Source organism: Gymnodraco acuticeps, unplaced genomic scaffold (genome assembly GCF_902827175.1).
Source record: "Gymnodraco acuticeps unplaced genomic scaffold, fGymAcu1.1, whole genome shotgun sequence".
NCBI classification, from domain to species: Eukaryota; Metazoa; Chordata; class Actinopteri; order Perciformes; family Bathydraconidae; genus Gymnodraco; species Gymnodraco acuticeps.
The window spans coordinates 3,084,084-3,104,557 of NW_022989947.1; the positions used below are offsets into that span (position 1 = coordinate 3,084,084).

The 20,474-nt window shown below is 41.0% G+C and overlaps 3 protein-coding genes across 4 annotated transcripts in view; 1 reads left to right on the top strand and 2 right to left on the bottom strand.

Annotated features, from left to right (window-relative positions):
• The window catches only part of skiv2l (SKI2 homolog, superkiller viralicidic activity 2-like), a 15,961-nt gene extending 14,725 nt beyond the window's left edge, over nucleotides 1-1,236 (bottom strand). The window contains 3 exon segments of the mRNA XM_034210279.1: nucleotides 2-42; nucleotides 537-655; nucleotides 1,162-1,236. Coding sequence (XP_034066170.1) covers nucleotides 2-42; nucleotides 537-655; nucleotides 1,162-1,174 — 173 coding nt within the window. The 5' untranslated portion in view covers nucleotides 1,175-1,236.
• A 184-nt stretch (nucleotides 1,237-1,420) lies between these two features.
• Nucleotides 1,421-5,200, top strand: nelfe (negative elongation factor complex member E). Its single transcript, XM_034210285.1, has 11 exons — nucleotides 1,421-1,482; nucleotides 1,763-1,848; nucleotides 1,993-2,062; nucleotides 2,423-2,562; nucleotides 2,666-2,740; nucleotides 3,058-3,092; nucleotides 3,174-3,463; nucleotides 3,571-3,715; nucleotides 4,397-4,451; nucleotides 4,755-4,857; nucleotides 4,942-5,200. The coding sequence occupies exons 2-11, from the start codon at nucleotides 1,774-1,776 to the stop codon at nucleotides 5,013-5,015; spliced, it is 1,062 nt and encodes a 353-aa protein (XP_034066176.1). The 5' UTR covers nucleotides 1,421-1,482; nucleotides 1,763-1,773; the 3' UTR covers nucleotides 5,016-5,200.
• Nucleotides 5,201-13,829: 8,629 nt separating this feature from the next.
• Nucleotides 13,830-20,470, bottom strand: LOC117542605 (zinc finger and BTB domain-containing protein 6-like). Of its 2 annotated transcripts, none has more exons than XM_034210374.1 (5): nucleotides 20,259-20,470; nucleotides 15,887-16,090; nucleotides 15,590-15,784; nucleotides 15,108-15,314; nucleotides 13,830-14,927 (listed from the first exon to the last, which is right to left on the bottom strand). In XM_034210374.1, the coding sequence occupies exons 2-5, from the start codon at nucleotides 16,088-16,090 to the stop codon at nucleotides 13,836-13,838; spliced, it is 1,698 nt and encodes a 565-aa protein (XP_034066265.1). In that variant the 5' UTR covers nucleotides 20,259-20,470; the 3' UTR covers nucleotides 13,830-13,835. The 2 variants fall into 2 exon arrangements, with proteins under 2 accessions (XP_034066265.1, XP_034066264.1); XM_034210373.1 differs by having other exon boundaries at nucleotides 15,887-16,095; nucleotides 20,259-20,434.
• Between the last annotated feature and the right edge of the window lie 4 nt (nucleotides 20,471-20,474).

Sequence of the window (20,474 nt, forward strand, 5' to 3'; positions counted from 1 at the left end):
TGTCTCCAGGCTCAGGCAGGTGGGAGGAAGCCCATGAGGGAGCTGTGGGGGAGATAAGATCAGATATTCAGTGAATTAGTGACCCAGCATGTAATCATTACATCCCAGATAAAACACATCTTGTTTTATCAGATATAGTCCACCTTCTATCTGTATGAAAATACGTCTTTTAATTAAAATATCTATTAACAAAAGAAGGTGGACTATAAATAAAAAAGAGGTCTGTCCTGTTGTCCAGTGTAGAAATAATATGTGTGGATTTAGGGTCGGATTACATAGGAGCGGAGGTATTGTAATATTACAATAATAAAACAACGCTGCATTGATTTGTCTTTTTAATTAAAAAACTGCTGTTTTTTCATTAAAATATTTGTATAAAACTGAAGAAGCCCTACAAAATTAAAAAAAAACAGATGTGTCTCATTTGTCCAGTGTCACATTAATGGAAGCTATTCGTAGTTAATGTCTTTCTAATATCTAATAATACAATCAAAACTTCACTGTGGTTTAATGTACAGTAATCCTGCGGCACTCACCGTGCTCTGTGGAGCTAAAGGCTGGTCAGGTACAGGGTGTGTGATGAGCTCAAACCGGCCGGAGCATCCCATCTCCAGCAGGGACAGCGGCAGGTCCATGGGGCCCGCGGGGGGCACATCTGCAGAGAAACAACACAAAGAGGATGAATGGACTGAACAAACACAATGAGGCCAGGAAGATGCGCCCTGTGCAAGCGAATGCTAACTTAACTCTTTAAGTTTAAGGCAATTGTACTTATAATGCAAAGCTACAGAGCCGCTGTTTTTGCACTCCTTACTGTGTTATGAATGCGTGTGTTTTGCTTGTGGAAATGCAAGAAAGGCAGATTTCAATGCTTGTCTAACAATATTTCACAACAGAAAGAGATGCAAAAAATGGAACAATGGTCGCGACGAAATCCAACTTAACTTCCCCTTTAACTGGATAATCGAAAGCTAACTTTAGCATCGTTACAGCCTTGGTTATTATCTCGGTATTTATTCTGAATGGATATCGTTTTGACAGCTACCCTGTTAGCCACATCATCACACAAGCTACACAGTGAGCGTTATTAGCAAGTTTAAACGCGTTTCAATATGAACAATAATATACAGGCTAGCATTACATTGAAACAGCTAGACTTACTTATTCTGTCCATGTTCCCACTCTCAAGTTAAAGCTAAAAGTTGCCACCAACAGTTGCTGTCGCTTCGGAAGTTGCCGAAATTGACAAGCGGAAGCTGCTACTAAGCTAGCTAAAATAAAAAATAAACTTTAAACGTGTTCATAAAGCTGTCTACAATATATAATCAATTCATGTATTCCAAATGGGTGTACATTTTGTGTTTGTCGATACATGTTTTTGCTTATTGTTGTTGCAAAAATTAAAAAGATAAACGCAACCTGGATATGCTACGTCATATTTACGCGTCCGTGTTATTATTGAGGAACCACCGTTTGAAGTTGGTGAGTGAATGAATTAAATAGAGCTTCTTACTACGTATATAAAATAGTTTTAAGAGATCACACATGCATTTATTATTCTAAAGGTTGACTTTTACTTTGTATGTGGTCTGAACTGGCTAACTACCTGTATATTTTCGGACGCCAGTCGTGTTTTTTATCAGGGTTATTAGCTTAGCTAGGCTAGCAGCTGTGAACGGGTCATAACTACATTTGTTGACGCCTATTTTGTTTAACAACAATGATATGTGTTCGCCTGTTAATGTATTTGTCTGTGTTGTAGTTGTTGTCGTCATGGTGGTGTTTCCAAGTTCACTGACGGAGGAAGAAGAGGCTCTGCAAAAGAAATATGCTAAACTTAAGAAAAAGGTAAATAAATAGATGCTTGCTGTTACATTTAGGACTTTATTATCAAAGGATCCCTATAAGCTAATTAATGAACCCTATTGCAATAATTCTCTTTTAGAACACTTTTATATTTTGTAACATTAACTTGTTTCCCTTTCTTTTTAGAAAAAGGCCCTGCTTGCCTTGAAGAAGCAGAATTCAACCAACCAGACAAACCAAAGTGGCTTAAAACGGAGTAAGTGCATTAGACTCCATTTAAAGTACTTCAGCATTTTCTTTTCTCAGCTAACTAAACTACACATTATGTTTACTCGCAACCAATTTGTTTATCTAGCAATCACTTCAATTTATACAATGTCACTTTCTGTTCTTATGTGCAAATGTGTTCTGTTCACAATCATTTTATAATACAATTAAAACACAGTAAGTACACCTAACAAGAAATGTAAATGATAAATGCTCTGACTATAAATACTAACAAGTAACTGGTTGAACAGACCAACTATAAATACCTGCAGGCCCATTTGTATACTAATACCCACTCAATCAACCTTTTTTGCGATATTCAGGCTTCTAACTTTACACTTCATAACAGCTTTGTCAGACCAGCCTGTTGTTGACACGGCAACGGCCACAGAACAAGCAAAGATGCTCATCAAGACGGGTGCCATCAGCGCCATCAAGTCAGAGAACAAGAACTCCGGGTTTAAACGCTCTCGAATGCTGGAAAAAAAGGTAAGCTGATATTCCTTAGAAGGTGTTGTTTTGGCTGATGGTCACCTGTTTTCTTGCTTTGATTTGTTTATGTTGTTTAATTGTTCTTCTCTATCTGCCACAGGACCCCGAGAAAGGCCAAAATCCGGCTTTCTTACCTTTCCAAAGGAGTGTCTCTACAGATGAGGAACCACTTGAGGTATTGTTTATTTAAAACATACAAATGTGACGATTCTGGGGTCTTGTGTTTTATGTTTGTAGGTTTCTTTCTCAAGTAGTATCACAACCTGAAATTTAGAATATTATTCAAGTTATTTTTTTCTCCTCAAAGTGAAATACCTTATGTACAATTTCAAACATAGGCGACTCTTGTAGTAGAGTTAAAAGAAACCCATATGCCATATAATGAACATACCTTTACACATTTGCACATTATAAGGTCTAAGAAGGAATAAAGCGTTTCGGGGGAAAGAAATACAGCTTATTCTGATGTTATCATATTTGTTCTTCTCATAGGCTGGGAAAAGATCCAGGAGGCCACTGTATGAGAGGTAATGGCAAAACCACCTGTTTAATACACTGAAAGTGAACATCTATGGGTGTAACATCATTTTCCTGTGTGCCCCTTGCAGCTTTGTCAGCTCAAGAGACAGATTCCGGGAGGAGGAGGAAGGAGGCAGCGTGCCGCCCAGCCGTGAAGTGGAAAGGGACGTAGAGCGAGAGCGGGAGCGGGACCGGGAACGAGAGCTGGATAGAGAGCGGGACAGAGAAAGAGAGAGGGACAAAGACCGGGAGAGGGAGAGAGACAGAGGCCGGGACAAGGAAAGGGAGCGGGACAGAGAAAGAGAAAGAGACAGAAGCAGAGAAAGGGATCGAGACAATGACAGGGAACGGGACAGAGAAAGAGATGCACCGTTCAGACGTGAGTAACCAAGACAAAAATAAACCATCCACAGAGAGAGCAGATATCTCTTCAATTATTACTATCCAACTCTAGCGTTAACTCCTCTCCCATGTTTTAATTCTCAGGTTCAGATTCATACCCAGAGCGGAGAGGGGTACGAAAGGGGAACACGGTGTATGTTTATGGCTCTGGGCTCGGAGAGGACAGCCTGCGCTCTTCCTTCTCTCCACATGGAACCATCATTGACCTCTCCATGGACAACCCACGCAAGTATGTAACCATTAAAGAACTCTGTGTGCACAGTGGTTTCATCCCTACCTAATGTCATGGATGTGTTGCTGTCCCTTTTCACATACTGTAGTGGTAAGAGGTAGGTTCTTATCTCTAAGATTCTGCATGGAAAATTAGATTTCTTTAAATGTTTTTTTCTACTAATGGACTTAGATTTTGCTTATGATGGAGTTACCCTACACAATCAAGGCAAAGTTGTGTTAAGCATTATTGTGAGGTTGTGTTGAAAATACACAATACCGTGGATTTAATACATTTACATTTTTTGCATAACTTAAACTTGTTATTTTTTTCTAGAATTGTCTTTGAGAATTGAAAAGAACAAAAACTTTCAATGAAAAGTTTATTCGTGCAAGTTATGCATGAATAAATGTTATCTTTCGTCCTATGTTTGACATGTGTTTACATAATTTCATCAGTTGATATTTCTTTATTTTTTAAGTATAAAAACTCCATTATCCATTATATTCTGCTTTCATGCCATAATATTATACATTGAGTAGATCATGAAATAAAAAATGACCTACGTATGTACTGAATTAAGAACACATTTTGAATTGAATCTGCACAACCATAATGCACTATACTGTATAATTTCTCTTGTAAAAAATGTTGTTCAACAACCAGTAGTGATTTTTGTTCTTCTCTTCCTCTATCCAGTTGTGCATTTATCACTTTTGAGAAAATGGAGTCTGCAGACCAGGCCGTAGCTGAGGTTGGTGTTCTATCTTTGAAAACGTTTTAATAAAATGAAGCAGCAGTTTTCTATAACAATGTTGTGGGCCATGTGTGTCTTGTATAAGAGGAGAAGAGTACGTTTTTTGCAGTTTAAGCATGATATTTTTGAGATGGCTAAGTTAAGCAAAAAGCATCCATGCAAATGTAGTATACTGGTTGCAAAACCAGGCATGAGAAAGTGTGATGACGTCATCCCTAGTTGTAGGGATGCCCTGCTCATGTAGACTGTATACAAAGCAGGCGGCCACTCTAAACTCACCTCGCTGTATTTATCTCACAGTTGAATGGAGCCACAGTGGGAGATGTTCACGTCAAAGTGAGCATCGCCAGGAAGCAGCCTATGCTGGACGCTGCCACAGGCAAATCTGTCTGGGCTTCACTGGGTAAACACAGCACTCTTATAGTTTATGTATTTGTTCTGCAAAGCCTTTGGTTAACCTTCAACAATGTCTTTTTTTCTTTCACAGCTGTGCAGAACAGCACTAAAGGCTCCTACAGGGACAAGAGGAATCAAGTCGTGTACAGTGAAGATTTCCTGTGATGAATTTTTTTTATTTTTACTTTTGATGTTATTTTAATGACATCCGCTAGTTTCTGTGTTGCAGCATAAATACAAAATAATCTGTTGTCTCTTTGATTGGAGCATTTTTCATGGTTGGTATGTAATGCTTTGTGGTTCATGAAACTAGAGATGCTGTTTGGATCTCAATAAAAATATTTCCATGAGCCTTGTATCAACAAAACTCTGTCAGTGGGCAACAAAGACCAAATGTGAGACGTGTATGTGTAATCACGGAAGTATTGAAAATCTGAGACCAACTTTTCAACATCGGAAGGGCAGGGAGTTAGGGAACTGCATGAGCAACTGTTTATTTAAAAATCCCACTTTTAAAAGGTATATTCTGAATGTTTTTACACAACACCCCAACAGGTATATAAAAATGTACAGAAGAACAAGGCAGGTGTCCCTCTGCCAGCATCATATCTGGGTTGGTAGACTAATGTTGTGCAATTGAATGATTTTTAGATGTAATTAGGAGGAAACTTTCCAACATTTTTATTCACACTGGTTTACATCATACCTTTGAACTGTGGTTAGTCAATTTTCACAGTGACATTTTATAAGGGCATCACAGTCAGTTTCCAGCTCTTGCTTAAGAAGGGGCAGTTCACCCCAAATTTGTTTGGTAAAAGAAGACAGTGCTTTGATCTGGATCTGGATGAGAAGTTGCTGTTGAGACTCTAAAACTTTTTTTTTGGCTTAGAGCACCACAAACAGGAGGATACTGGAACATGACAGCCATCCTGGTCCATAATTTATGAGAGAAAGAAGTCATCTCTATGGCAAAATATTGTAGATTGATAAATGGCACTGCAGAGGCCTGTACTACGAAGCTGGTTCAACCTAACCTGGATATGTTTGAGTTAGCCGGTTGGCCTAATCCAAAATATACGCGCTCTCGCTAAACGGTACTACGACGCGGGTTATCAAGTGGATCGCTCAAGCCAGCCGTGTCCTATCTAGTTAGGTGCGCGTTCACATGAAAGGGCTGGTATTTGGAGCATTCGACCAATCACAAACATGGAGAAGCGTACTGACAGCGCAGCGTCATACTTCCTGAATGAAAAGTGAACTTTAAAGATCAAATGCAAAGCTTCCAAATATGCTACATTTTTATAGAAATTTTGTTTTTAAGACTGCCTGTATTTTTTCTTTTATTTAAATCGAGATAATACACCCAAAAAAAAGCTTTTTATTGATACAAAACTCGACCCAAAGCCGTCTGAATTTCTGACATGTCATTCCCAGCAGCCTCCGCGCGCGTGACGTCATTGTGGCCAAACAGTCTCTGGGCCAAATATCCCGACTCGGCAGTCTCGTTCACATGTCAGCGGTGTTTTTTAGAAAATAAAACTGAATTATATCCGCGAAATCACGCAAAAACATGGGTTATTGTTGTGCTTTTGGATGTACGAACGGTGCGGGATCTGGGAGAATTTTTCATTCATTTCCCCAAGACAAAATCATCCGCCGAAACTGGATTTTTTTAGTGAATCGTGTTGGCTGGCAGCCGACAAAATGGAGCAAGTTGTGCTCTGACCACTTCGCGTGTGATGCATACGATGTTGATCCTGCCATCGTCAAGTCTGTTGGTGGAGAAGCATTTAAAGTACATCGGAGGCTGAAACCCGGAGCCGTCCCCTCCATATTTGAGCACAAAAAACAACTGAAAGAACGAAAGAGCCGGGCAATGCAGAAACGCCAAAGAATTGAGGTAAACAACTTTTGATTTGATTTCAAAGCGCACGGAGCACAGCAGATAACGGAATTACAGTTGTATTGCTTATAGAGGTGGGCACCGTTAGATTATGTGTCTTTACGATCATAAACAATGTGTTGGATGTGGAGCTAGGATAAGTAATAAGGGAGCTAGGAATGATTTCCGGTTAGCATTTTTCGCTCGGGGCTAATTCAGAGACTCACTGTTAGCATTGTGTTTTTTTTTCTTCAAATAAATGAAAAAGATCAGTTAAATGAGTTTTTTCCCGTTATATGGATATACAATATTCATAGTTTATTAAATATTAAGGTTCCTTAGACGTCGTTTCCTGCAAATGACGCGATTTCGGGTCCGTGGGGCTAAGAGGATAACAGAGTATGTTTTTTTTTTTTTCTCACAACAGTTGTATTTGGATGGAATGAATACCTATAGTCAGGGCTGCACATAACTGGTGCGCAGGTGCGCATGCGCACCTCCGCCAAAAAAAGAGCACCGGGTCATTTGAAAAAAGGCGCATTTGCGTACCAACATTGAGAGGGAGAGAGAGAAGGGAGGAGAGAAAACAGGAGAGAGGAGAGAGGAGAGAGAGAAAGATATTTGCGAGTTGCATATGAACTCAGGGCCGGCCCGTAGCGCTGGCGTTATAGATGTTCGCCTAGGGCGCCAGATCTGTGGAGGCGCTGCACTGGCAGTTCTGGGAGGGGAAAACATATTTTTGACCGTTGGTGCTCATCCTAATTTTCGGCCTTGATATAACAATATTCATAATTAAGTAAATGTAACACCCTTTTCACCCCGGTTACACGTTTCATTTGCCCTGCACGATGGGCGCTGTAAGTGATGAAAATGGGGGATGTTGGCTTATCTGGCGCCCGCAGCTCACAGCCAAAATGCGAGTGAGCGAGGGAAGGAGGGTGCACCGGTTCCGGCGCAGTTGTTATTAGAATCTGGTGCTAGCTGCTCTAACAGATATAAGAATAAGATGTTTCTACAATAATGTGGAGGAGAGCTCTCACCAGTAAGATAGAGAGGCTGATAACTAGCTCAGTGAGGTAAGGACTCTGAGTGTTTAGATAGTTCACTTTAGTCTAAATTATATCTCAGTGGGTCTCAAACGGTTTGGTCACAATTTATGCAAACACATATTTCCAAGGCACTCCTTTATAATTATTGGGATAAACAGGTTTGAAATCATTCCAATGTATAGGCTACTATAGGACAGTAACCAAAAATATCCTTTAAAACTGGAGAGATAAAAAAAAAAATGCATAAATAAATGTTAAGGTAAAATAAGATATGAACAACAACAATAACACAAGTTACATTAATTTGTTATTGGCTATGGTAGGTTATTGGTTATGTTCACATACTTATTTGATTACATCCACTTGTCTAAGATGACAACAGAGACTTTCGACCCAAAACCAGCTGTTGACTTGTGGATGCAAGCAGCTAATCGCAGACTCAACCAGAGAGAAAGTAGTAGGCCTACATCATCAGCTACCATGTCTGAGAGGAAGACAGTGGTGAGAACAGTCAGGAGGGTAGTGATGACAGCTTGTAGGATTACTGGTCGTGCTAATGTTGTCTTGTGTTCACCTCTGCATGTGTGTTCTGTGTTCACCTCTGCATGTGTGTTCTGTGTTCACCTCTGCATGTGTGTTCAGTGCCGTGTGTCTGGCAAATAAAGTGAAGACCCCCTCAAAAGTTACAGTTTATTTCATTTTAAGGATGAGCACCAAGCAACATCTCCAGGTGCTCCTTTGAGAACCAGGGCAAACAAGTGATGTGCCTATAGTGATAATTCAAAGTAATAAAATGATTTTTACAGTGAAAAAGTTCAAATGGAACTTTATTTTTCTAAACCTCTCTAAAAAGGTGAAATTTCACTTGTTTTGCATCAATCTTGATACAGGGTACTTATTATATGTTATAGTTTTGATTCCTAAAGCTTTTAGTCTACTAACCCATCATTCAAGGGTGGTTTTCACTATAAGTAGGCCTAATGGGTTTTTTTTAGGCGGACATTAGAATTTACATGTTTTTACTATGTTCCATCTGAATTTACTTTAAAATAAAAACATCTATATTGATTCTGACACTTCTACATCCAACAATTAATTTACCCCTTTTACAAGTGAAGATATAGTCTTTGTTGTGTTAGTGGCATTTTCGAGCCTGAAACCTGAACCTGACGTTTCCTTGTATTTCCTCTTCGACATCAGAGGCTCGTATAGATATGGTTGGATGTCGACAACATACTCCCGGGTTGCGTTCCGATAATCCAAAAATCAGCTCCTAAATTCTAACCCTATCTCCTATTCCTTGACCTCTGAGTGAAACGTCACGAGGTTAAGGGATAGTGGATAGGAGAATTCAAAAGGATTTAGGAGAAGAGACTGCGGTGCTTAGAGAATCCGAATGCACTTTCACTATCCGAAGTGTTTATGATGCGCCAGCGGACGTCATGAATGTGCGTCTGCTGCTGTGGGGAAACTATGGAAACTACAGTTTTCTATACAGCGGACTACAACATGGATGTTTAATAAGAACGAGGGACTACTGTAAACTCATCTAGAGACTCTGCACCGTGCTCTGATGCTGTTGTTTTATGCTTTATGAACGTGGACAACAGAGAAACATATTCTTCATGACCAAAGTTGGAATTGAAATAAAAAAGGAAAGTGAAACTTATGCTCGTCACCCTCTCCCTCCGGTCCACATTAATACAAATGATCCCAATACGTATGATTGTATGAACTATTAAAATATCTTAAAATAAATACAAATGTATTTATTATAAACGTTAGTCCTTAACATCTATCACTGTGTATATCACCATTCAAACATTTTTTAAAAGTTGAACAACCCCACACAGCTCAGTGAAATGTTGACTTTATTTGATCATTTCAGTAAAAACTAACGTTCATATTTCTCTTTTTGATTATAATACTGATGAACGTTCAAAACAAAGCACTTTGGCAACTTACCACATACGTTTTAAAATGCTTAATAAGCACCGTAACTTTCATGATATAATTTCTCCCATTATCGTTTGTGTCCGTGAACGGCCGACTGTTGAGTGACGGCAAATGCTGCGGCTGCAATGCATTGTGGGGCTGCATTTTCTCCTCTCCTTTCGGTTAGGGAGGTCCAGTGGTTCCTAAGCTAAAGGAGGTTATAAAGGAAGTTTGAAACCTCCTTTCCTTTCATTTGGAGAATTGGAACGGCACTTATCATGGCTGCCAGTGTCGTACTTCCGGGTCATTTCACTCCGTTAGGAAGGTTCCTAAGCTAAATGGACTATTGGAATGCAACCCAGATCTTGGGTGGCCTCCGACTCAGAATCAGACATGATAACGAAACTAAGTTGTACTATCGGCGGAAGCAGCTGTGAGCGATAAGCCAGGTGGAAATATGTTTGGCCACTCTGACGTCACGCGACGCCATCTTGCGGAGACGAGCGGCTGAGAAATAAATCGTCGGACTTGGTGTTGGGGGTTGAACAAAATAAATATTGCGCATTGCCAGACGCATATTATCTCCGATTTTAATACTGCAATATCTTAGATAGTGTTGTAGCTATATGATTTCGATTTTACTGGCAATTATAAAAAAATATTTGCATTTGATCTTTAATACTAGTCAAAAATGAAGAAGTTAAACTTTAAACATCCATGACTTAAACACTTTATCCAGGATAAAAGCCACATAGCTGTACCTGCAAGGTGAATACAGCTGGCAAAAGAAAAAGTGTTTGAATGCGTACATTAACAGGTTTATTCTCGCAAGATCTATCAGGGGTCGTTGTTCGCTCCCATCGCTCTAAACGCTCGAGTTTCACCCATGGTTTCACCACGGCTGCCAGTGCCAGCTGTGTTTACTCGCATCATTCAAACAAGACGCGCTGGCTCGGGAGCTACAACTACAACAAAATGAACATATTTTACCGTGATTAAATTGTAATACACGTTTCTAAATGATGCCGAAGTAACAACATACTGATACCGGTTAGTAAAAACCATGAATTAATGCTTGACAAGTCTGCAGACAGACGGCAGGCAAAAACACTTTTAAAATGCTTGTTTTCTGAATGAAGATCAGGGGCCTATACTACGAAGCTGGTTCAACCTAACCTGGATATGTTTGAGTTAGCCGGTTGGCCTAATCCAAAATATACGCGCTCTCGCTAAACTGTACTACGACGCTGGTTATCAAGTGGATCGCTCAAGCCAGCCGTTTTCTATCTAGTTAGGTGCGCGTTCACATGAAAGGGGTGGTATTTGGAGCATTCGACCAATCACAAACATGGAGAAGCATACGGACAGCGCAGCGTCATACTTCCTGAATGAAAAGTGAACTTTAATATTAGACATATGAAGAAGTTAAACTTTAAACATCCATTAAACACTTTATCCAGGATAAAAGTCACATAGTTGCACCTGCAAGGTGAATACAGCTGGTAAAAGAAAAAGTGTTTGAATGCGTACATTAACAGGTTTTATGATATCACTGCCTAAGACACGATCTGACTTTAATTACATTTGACTCGAGTGTTTCGTCAACTTAATGTGTTGCTTAAAATAATACTTCTGCATACAGTATGTGACACTGTGAGTGTTGCACGGCCAGATACGGCTTAGCTGACTCAGATAAGGAAATATGATACATTATGATGTGATATGAATGATAATGGGACACATCGACGTCTGCACTCACAGTGCCGCGGACTGTAGGCAACGCAGTGGCGAGCCGTCAGGGCCCTCTAGGCCCTCTGTGAGGGCCTAAGATATTCTAAAAAATAATATTTTTTTGTTGTTACATTTTTCATTAATTTTACCAAAATAACTTGATTTAATTGTATTTAAAATAATATTTCCAAAGAAATAAATCCTTCGAATCTGCCTGTTCAGTTTCTGTTGGAATGTGAAGGGTTAAATGCCGTCTCTGCGAGTTACTGTGAAGACGGGAGAGCTTGTTGGTCCCTCTCTACATTCACAGAGGGCCCAACTCAACGAGAGAGTAATGTCAAATGACAGTACAATTGACCAATCATATCTTCCCTCTAAATGGGCGGGCTTTATTTTCGCGGACTTTATGACAGGTTCCGCCCACTGTGAGGTCTATGCCAGCGCCATATAGATAGAAGTCTATATGGCTGCTTCTCAAGTCGATAAAATGAAATCCTTGCTTCCCTCACTTGCGTCGTTTCCCTGCGTTTAGTCCCTCCCACCAGGGAAGCATGGAGGGACGCAAGGAAACCACGAGAAGCAGGGAAATTAGTTTTAAGAGCAATGGGACGTCCTTTCCTCCGGAGCGTCACGTGAAGTGACGTCCGTTTGTGATGACGCTGCACAGCTGATCGTCTGACAACAGCTCTGTCCCCGTTATTTCCACACACCCCCCGCCTCTGTTAGTACACATTTACCGACACAAACATTTGTATCATCTGTTGTAGACCCCAATAAATAAAATAAAATAAGAACTAATTCTCAAAAAAGATAAACGCCATTCTTAAAATGTATAAACGAACAATATTGATTAGAGTGCACAATAGAAATAAAATAATTGAACAGGCCATAGGATTTTGGAAAATAGCTCGAAATAAGGTCTGTGGAAAACGAACCTGTTAGATAAATGCACGTTGTGTTCAGCCGGATAATATCCACATGTCTATCCTACTTTTATTATTTATGAATCATAAATCTAATCGATAGATTTATGATCGATAGATTTATGATTAGCATAAGTTCGTTCATGATGGCTCACTTCAGTGATAGTGATGACATCGTTGCGAAATTATTAACAGAGTCATTTTCAAGATTGAGTTACAATGATAAACTGGAGTGGCAAAGGATCAGCTGAATAACCCGCAAGTGCTTCATCCAAAAGGACAGGAGGATGGACTTTGTGTTTCAGTGATTTGATCATCAAAGGTAGGCCTAAGTCATTTTCAATGCGGGCCGCCGTGCCGACTTAAATCATTTGTAATTGCTACTTGGCTGTGGGTGCCCTGTCATGATAGGTGTTTATATAAATGATGTTGTTTTGTGTGGTAGAGGGTCGCTGTCATTGATGCGTTTTTCACCCCGGACCACTGTTTTGATATTCCGCTGAAGTCTACGTTGAGACGTAATATCTCTTCTTTTTTTTCGAGGGAAGGGAGGGTCAGAGGGCCTAGGTATAAAAGTCACGGCTCGCCACTGAGGCAACGTAATGTTACTTTGATCCGGTTACTTATGTTGTGGCAGATTAATTAATCTTTCTTAACATAATAGTATAATAGTCAGATTGCTCTGAAGATGGGAGGTGATATTCTATTCATTTTCACGTTCACACAGTCGGTGATTTTGGCCGGCCGTCTTTCCTGCAACTGCAGTTTAAACTGTATTTCCTCCGCACACTGAGCTCTGATTGGTCAGCAGGCGTGGTGCTTTCGCTGAGTTGATCTCTTATCCTGGAACCTATCCTGCTTCGGAGCACGGACTAGGTTCCAGGATAAGTCACCATGGAGATCTAGCCCGCTAAAAAGTGAACCAGCTTCGTAGTACCGGAAATCCCAGAAGTTATCTTGCTAAACGAAAATCCTGCTTCGTAGTATACCGAGTATACCCCCGAGGTTAGCCGCACAGCATAAATTACCATGGATATCTAGCCTGCTAAAAAGAGAACCAGCTTCGTAGGACCGGAAACCCCGAGTTTTCGCTGAATTTAGCCGGCGAAAATCCTGCTTCGTAGTATACCCCCCAGGTGAAAGGAAAATGTGATTTTTTTATTTTGGGGTTAACTGTTCTTTTGGTACTTGTGGGTTATCTGTTGCCACTTTTTAATAGCGGGTAGCTGGCTCCTCCACATTAACTTTTTAATTTCTCAAAATAACAAACATTAATCCTAGGGGTTAGGGTTATTTAGAGAGTCTGAAAAAAACAAATAAAAGTGGCGACATAACCCACAAGTACCATTATTTTAATATCTACATGGTGCCATGCCCCAACAGACTGACCTCCCCACTGGACTTGTTGCTCTGCAAAATGTAACTGCAGTAGGCAACCGAGTAGCTAAGATGTCTAGAACGTATTTTACATCTTTAATGACATTTGTTCAGTAACCAGGCACTCTTGCTCTTCCTCTCGTATTGTTGCAGCTCTCTCCCTCTCCTCTTGCTCATGTAGAGAGTTCTGCCCTGTGGTTTTTCCGTGTTGTTCCTTCAGGTGGCGTCTTAAGGCAGGCTTGTGAGCAAAGCGGGCGTGGCAGTACGCACAGCGGTGTGGCCGTTCGCCGCTGTGGAGGTTCATGTGGTCTATCAGTGTGGATTTTTGGGTGAAAGTCTTATAGCACAGGGGGCACTGGTGAGTTTTGCCGCCGCCTCGATGCACAGCCATGTGCCGGGTAAGGTTGGCAGAGTGGTGGAAGTGTTTGCCGCAGCAGGGGCAGGTGTAAAGCAGGTGGGTGGAGCGGGAATGGAAGGCTAGGGATTGGGCAGAGGGGAATGTGATGCCACAGTGCTCACAGATCACAGGCCCAGACACACTGGAGGTAGATCCCACCACCGCGACAGACTCATCCCCTCCCTCGTTTGTCCCGACAGTCATCAGCCCTGAACTTCCCTCACCAGCACCACAACTAGACTCCTCCAGGGCGCACTGGGTCAAACTGTTGCCTCCCATTGGTGAGACCTTTTCCCCCTTAGTGTCACCCATACTGTAGTCTAACTGTGGGAGTTCAACAGAGAGGAGGTTTCCTGTCTTTGGCCCTTCTTGGTTGTAGTCCATGTTCATAATACCTCCCATTCCTGCAGTTGCTAAGTACCACAAATCCTGGTTGTTTGGAAGTCTTTTCTCCTGTGTTGACACCCACCTTCTTTTCCTAAAACCCCTGCCTCTCCCTCGCCCAGTTTTAGGGTCAGAAAGCCTGCGCCTGAAAGCGCGGAGCCCCTCAGCTGAAAGTCCCTCAGTACTGAGATTATCTTCTGTTGGATTTAGCTCATATTCACCGCTTTCTCCAATCACCACACCGTCAGTCTCTGGGTAATAAGCATCCTGTGTTCCTTCAGAGGGAGCTCCTCTCTCCTCCTCCCGGTCTCTGTTCATCTGATCTTCTTCTGAGATGTACACTCTGAACACATCATAGTCCTCCTGTCGAGCCTTTTCCTCCTCATCTGATGCGCCAACCTGTAACAACAAATTAAGACGGAATAAGGAAAGGTAGCGCTGTAAAAAAAAAAGTGAAATACACCACTAAAAATTCCCCAGACATGTTTAAAATTGCTTGCTCTGTCTAACCTACAGTCCAACATTCAGATATATTCATTAACACTCAACACAAATTTAGGTTTTCTTTCACACACAAACCTTAATGTATGGCTCGTCCAAAGTGGGACTGCCATGGTAGTGTTGACTGCTTCCCCGGGCAGACATGTCTCCGCTGTTCTCCTCCACTGAGCACACTACAGGACTGTGTAGATGCAAAGGGGAGGGTTGGCTGGTGGGAGGGGATGCAACAGAATGAACGCTTCCGCTGACAATTAAAGGTTGAGCCTGGCTCTTCTCTGAAGTCATCTAGAGGAACAGAAAAACACAGATTATGCCATTGCTACAACAAAACTGCATTAGCTATGAAAATGCCTATAATGTGTAGAACTGAAAATCATCTCCCATCGCAACACACAAGAACTCAGACATAACATATGATTAGGATAAAATTGGGGAAAAACCAGTTAAGTTTCTCACAATTTTCACAGTGAACAACAGGAAAAGTAAAAGACACAGAAAGCCTTTTCCACAACTGTATGACATGTATCTACTTGTGCATCAACTTATTCTGGATAACTGACCTTTGCTGGACCGGGGTTTTTTAGCTGCACATACTTCTTCAGGGCTCCACGGCAGCGCTCGACAATATGCTCCATCTGTAGGTAACTGGCAGCAGTCAGGTAGTTGACAATCTCTTCTGGGTTAAACTGCAGGAGGCCAGTGTAACAAGACTGAAGCAGACCACACACCACTGTGGAGCTGTACAGCATCGACACCTGGGTAAACATTTGAAACAAATAACGTAAATAAGCGCGTTGAGGAGAGACACAACGACAGAGTTTATCAGTGGGACATTGTGAGTGTTGACATTTGCCTACCTGGAGCTTTGGGGCCGGGTTGAGGAGGAACTGGTCCCTCAGGAAAGGCGAGCAGGCAGCCAGGACAACTTTATGGCCCCTGAAGGTCTGGTTATCGCTGGCCACAATAGTGATGTCACAGAATTGCTGACGGGCCCTCAGTGTGTTCAGGTGCTTTAGGGTTGTGTCCCCGTGGCCAGGTAACCGGAAACACAGCATCTCCATCTTGTCTGACGAGAATTGGGGAAGCATTCATGTAATTAAACTGATATATCAGATAAGATAAGATGGACCTTTATTAATCCCCGTGGGGAAATTCTGTTGTACAAGCAGGGTAAGCGTGAAAAACAGGACAGCACAGATTCACACAGATTAATAAAATAAAAAATAAAATCAAGAACAAAAATAAAATAATAATGATAATAATAATAAAAGACTATGAAATAGGAGATGAGTAAAAATAAGAATAAAATAACTGTCAGCATATATACATATTTGGTCATCTAAATTATGAAGTACGAAATTATTGTTGGTTTACAAAGATAACTCAACTTGTTGATTATATTTGACAAAAGTCAAACTAAACTAAGTAATTACTCAACAACAAATATATACCGGTTACCACTTTACATGGCCTTTCAAATGTTAACGTATTGCTATTTGTGAATGACATCACATGACCTGTATGAAATATAATCAACATAGTATTTAATAGTTATTGGTCATTTACCTCAGGTTGAACATTAACCAAAGTAACAATAGGGATGATTGTGTCGCTTGTAATGCTGTAAAGTCAAATCAGTAGCGCTCTGTGCCACAGTGACACGTCCTAAAACCCGAAAGTAAGTTAGCATTTTACCCAGGGTCGGCGTCATGGGGGGTCATTCGCGGGCCATGCCCCCCCAAATGAGTCAGTGTGCCCCCCCAACGCAGGGTGGGCAAGCCTTGTCACTTTGCCGATTTTTTTTGTTGTTGTTATCATATAGGCTAAGTGAAAACGTTTCCACTAAAGGTTTTTTGTGTGAAATACATCAGAAATAAATAATACAAATATAAAACACAGCCTGAGGTGTGCTCACTGCTGCTCTCTGATTGGTGTGTTGCTTGACCAATGACCCCCGACCTTTTTTTTGTTATCATTAGGTGGCTGAGTGTTTAGATGAAAGCCCAGTGGCGATCTGTTAATCTGTTACACTGATTATACAGTAAAGCCATCAAAAATAATATGATATACAGTACAGTACAAGTACATGGGTCTCCAGGGTCGGCGTCATGGGGGGTCATTCGCGGGCCATGCCCCCCCAAATGAGTCACTGTGCCCCCCCAACGCAGGGTGGACAAGCCTAGCCACTTTGCCGTTTAAAAAAAAAAATCATATAAGTGAAAACGTTTCCACTAAAGGTTTTTTGTGTGAAATACGTCAGAAATAAAGAATACAAATATAAAACACAGCCTGAGCTGTGCTCACTGCTGCTCTCTGATTGGTGTGTTGCTTGACCAATGACCCCCGACCTTTGTTTTGTTATCATTACGTGGCTGTGTGTTTAGATGAAAGCCCGGTGGCGATCTGTTCATCTGTTACACTGATTAGTGATTATACAGTAAAGCCATCGAAAATAATATGATATACATATACAGTACAGTACAAGTATCCTACTTCTGGGTCTCTGTGTTTCATTCAAGCTCGGCTCTGTGTGTGTGTGGCACGAGCGCATTTTGTGAGTGCGCGAGCGGTAACGTGGAATGTTGATGTTAGCATCTGGTTAGCTCGCTATGCTAACGGATATAAAGAGCTGTTTCTACACCAAAGTGGAGGAGGGGTCACGGTTCGGTACGGGTTCGGTACAACAAGGAAAAGCAAAAAAACGTCCCAAATGCATAATTCCAGGTTTGTTGAGAGGATCGTATAACCTCAGCTCAGTGAGGTAAAGGACTCTCTCAGTGTTTAGATAGTTCACTTTAGTGTAAGTTATCTCAGTGGGTCTCAAACGGGTTGGTCACCATTTATGTAAACAAGTATTTGCGAGGAATACCTTTATATGATCATTATAGTTATTAAAGAATAAGAGAATAAATTAAAAACGGGTATGAAATACTATAGGACAGTAACACAAGAATACAGTTTAAAAGGGGAGTGATTAGTAAAATATCCATAAAGAAAAAGTAAATCTGTGTACAGTTCTGTTTCATATGGATGTTGAGAGATGTATCCATAGATCTCTTCATGTTGCTCTCAAAGTGCACCAGATTGATGTATTTAACTTCAATATTTTAAAAATAATCTTCCCGGGGGAGCATGCCCCCAGACCCTCCTAGAGGAGGTTAGGTCCACACCCACCTAAAACATGTTCACATGGATAGGATACTAAATACATTTGCACCCTTTTTATATGGTGGCCTATGTCCTTATATGTTTCTGTTTTGGTGGTCGTGCCACAACCGTGCATGTATGCACAGGTCATAGGTGCGCTATACAATAGCACTACACTCTGCAATGTGTGTGAAAGACAATAGACTTTACAGCATGTTTTTTGAAGTTGCGTTGGTGTTTGTGTGTTGGTTGTTGACGGCAGTGTGTGCCCCCCCTTTGTAAATGATTTCCCCCCCATTCGATTTGTTCTAGAGCCGACCCTGTGGGTCTCTGTGTTTCATTCAAGCTCTGTGTGTGTGTGGCACGAGCGCATTTTGTGAGTGCGCGAGCGGTAACGTGGAATGTTGTGGTTAGCATCTGGTTAGCTAGCTATGCTAACGGATATAAAGGGCTGTTTCTACACCAAGGTGGAGGACAGTCCTCTCCTGTCAGACTGAGAGGATCTTATAACGTCAGCTCAGTGAGGTAAGGACTCTCTCAGTGTTTAGATAGTTCACTTTAGTGTAAGTTATCTCAGTGGGTCTCAAACGGTTTGGTCACCATTTATGTAAGTATTTTCGAGGAATACCTTTATATGATCATTATAGTTATTAAAGAGAGAATAAATGAAAAACGGGTATGAAATACTATAGGACAGTAACACAAGAATACAGTTAGTGAAATATCCATAAAGAAAAAGTAAATCTGTGTACAGTTCAGTTTCATATGGATGCTGAGAGATGTAGGCTATCCATAGATCTCTTCATTTTGCTCTCAAAGTGCACCAGATTGATGCATTTAACTTCAATATTTTAAAAATAATCTTCCCGGGGGAGCATGCCCCCAGACCCTCCTAGAGGAGGTTAGGTCCACCCCCACCTAAAACATGTTCACATGGATAGGATACTAAATACATTTGCACACTTTTTATATGATGGCCTATGTCCATATCAAATCAAATCAAGTTTTATTTATATAGCACATTTTTCAACGATTTTTGGTCGAGCCAAAGTGCTGTATATACAGTATAATACAAAAATAACCTACAGTAAAGACACTTTACAGCAAATACAACAGCACAGTTTGTGCAGAATATCAGTATGAGAAAACGACACCCTCTGTCCTTATATGTTTCTGTTTTGGTGGTCGTGCCACAACCGTGCATGTATGCACAAGTCATAGGTGCACTATACAATAGCACTACACCCCTGCAATGTGTGTGAAAGACAATAGACTTTACAGCATGTTTTTTTAAATTGAAGTTGGTGTTTGTGTGTTGGTTGTTGACGGCAGTGTGTGTCCCCCCTTGGTAAATGATTGCCCCCCCATTCAAGTTGTTCTAGAGCCGACCCTGATTTTACCACTTCCGGTTCCTTCAACAAAAACCAATGCAATTTCTCCATAGGATTTTGGAGCTAACCCAATAGCTCGAAATAGGGTCTGTGGTTGACACAAATTGAAGAGACAGATCACGTTTTGTGAAAAAAACGTGATCTGTCTCTTCAATTTCACGTTTTGTGAAAAAAACGTGATCTGTCTCTTCAATTTGTGTTTTGTCGAAGGAACCGGAAGGAGTTTACTTCCGGGTTTTAAGACGCGTCACTGTGGCACTCTATTACTAATCTATAATAATAACAAAAACATTGAATCTTGAATCTGTTACTTACTGTAGTTACATGTTATAGTGCTACATTCAATTTGGTAGCCTAAATTGTAGTATGGCATCTACTCTCACGTCACTGCATCCTCATGTTAATGGTAAATCGACAGCTTTAACGTGATAAAGCTAAGAGAAGTGGGCTTGAGACAAAGATCAGCATTGCATGTGTTAAAGGAATACTGGGAGTATGATACAATGAGGCTGCCCTCCGTTAGAGGCTGAAATCCATCACCACATGATTGTTTTCATCCTTTTCTGCTGGCCTCAACGTTAGCTAGCGTTAGCATTAAGCTAGCTTGCATCTGGTAATAACCATAGGTAATAACTAAACACAGGAACAAACAGACACCCCACAGTTATCTAGAAATGTTGTCCTTACTCACCTCGCCTTTTTCTTTTGTTAAATGTCTCCTGGGCTTTCTTAAAAACAAATCTGCATTTGTATAAATAGGGACACAGTTGATTCAGATGTTGTTACGCTGTTTTTCCTCATCCCTGCTGCCACTAACTAACATTACTACCTCGATTTCTGTTTACTTTTTGGCCTCTTTTTTGGAGCAAGCGCCTCTTGAAACCGCTGATCTCTGGTTAGTAAACTG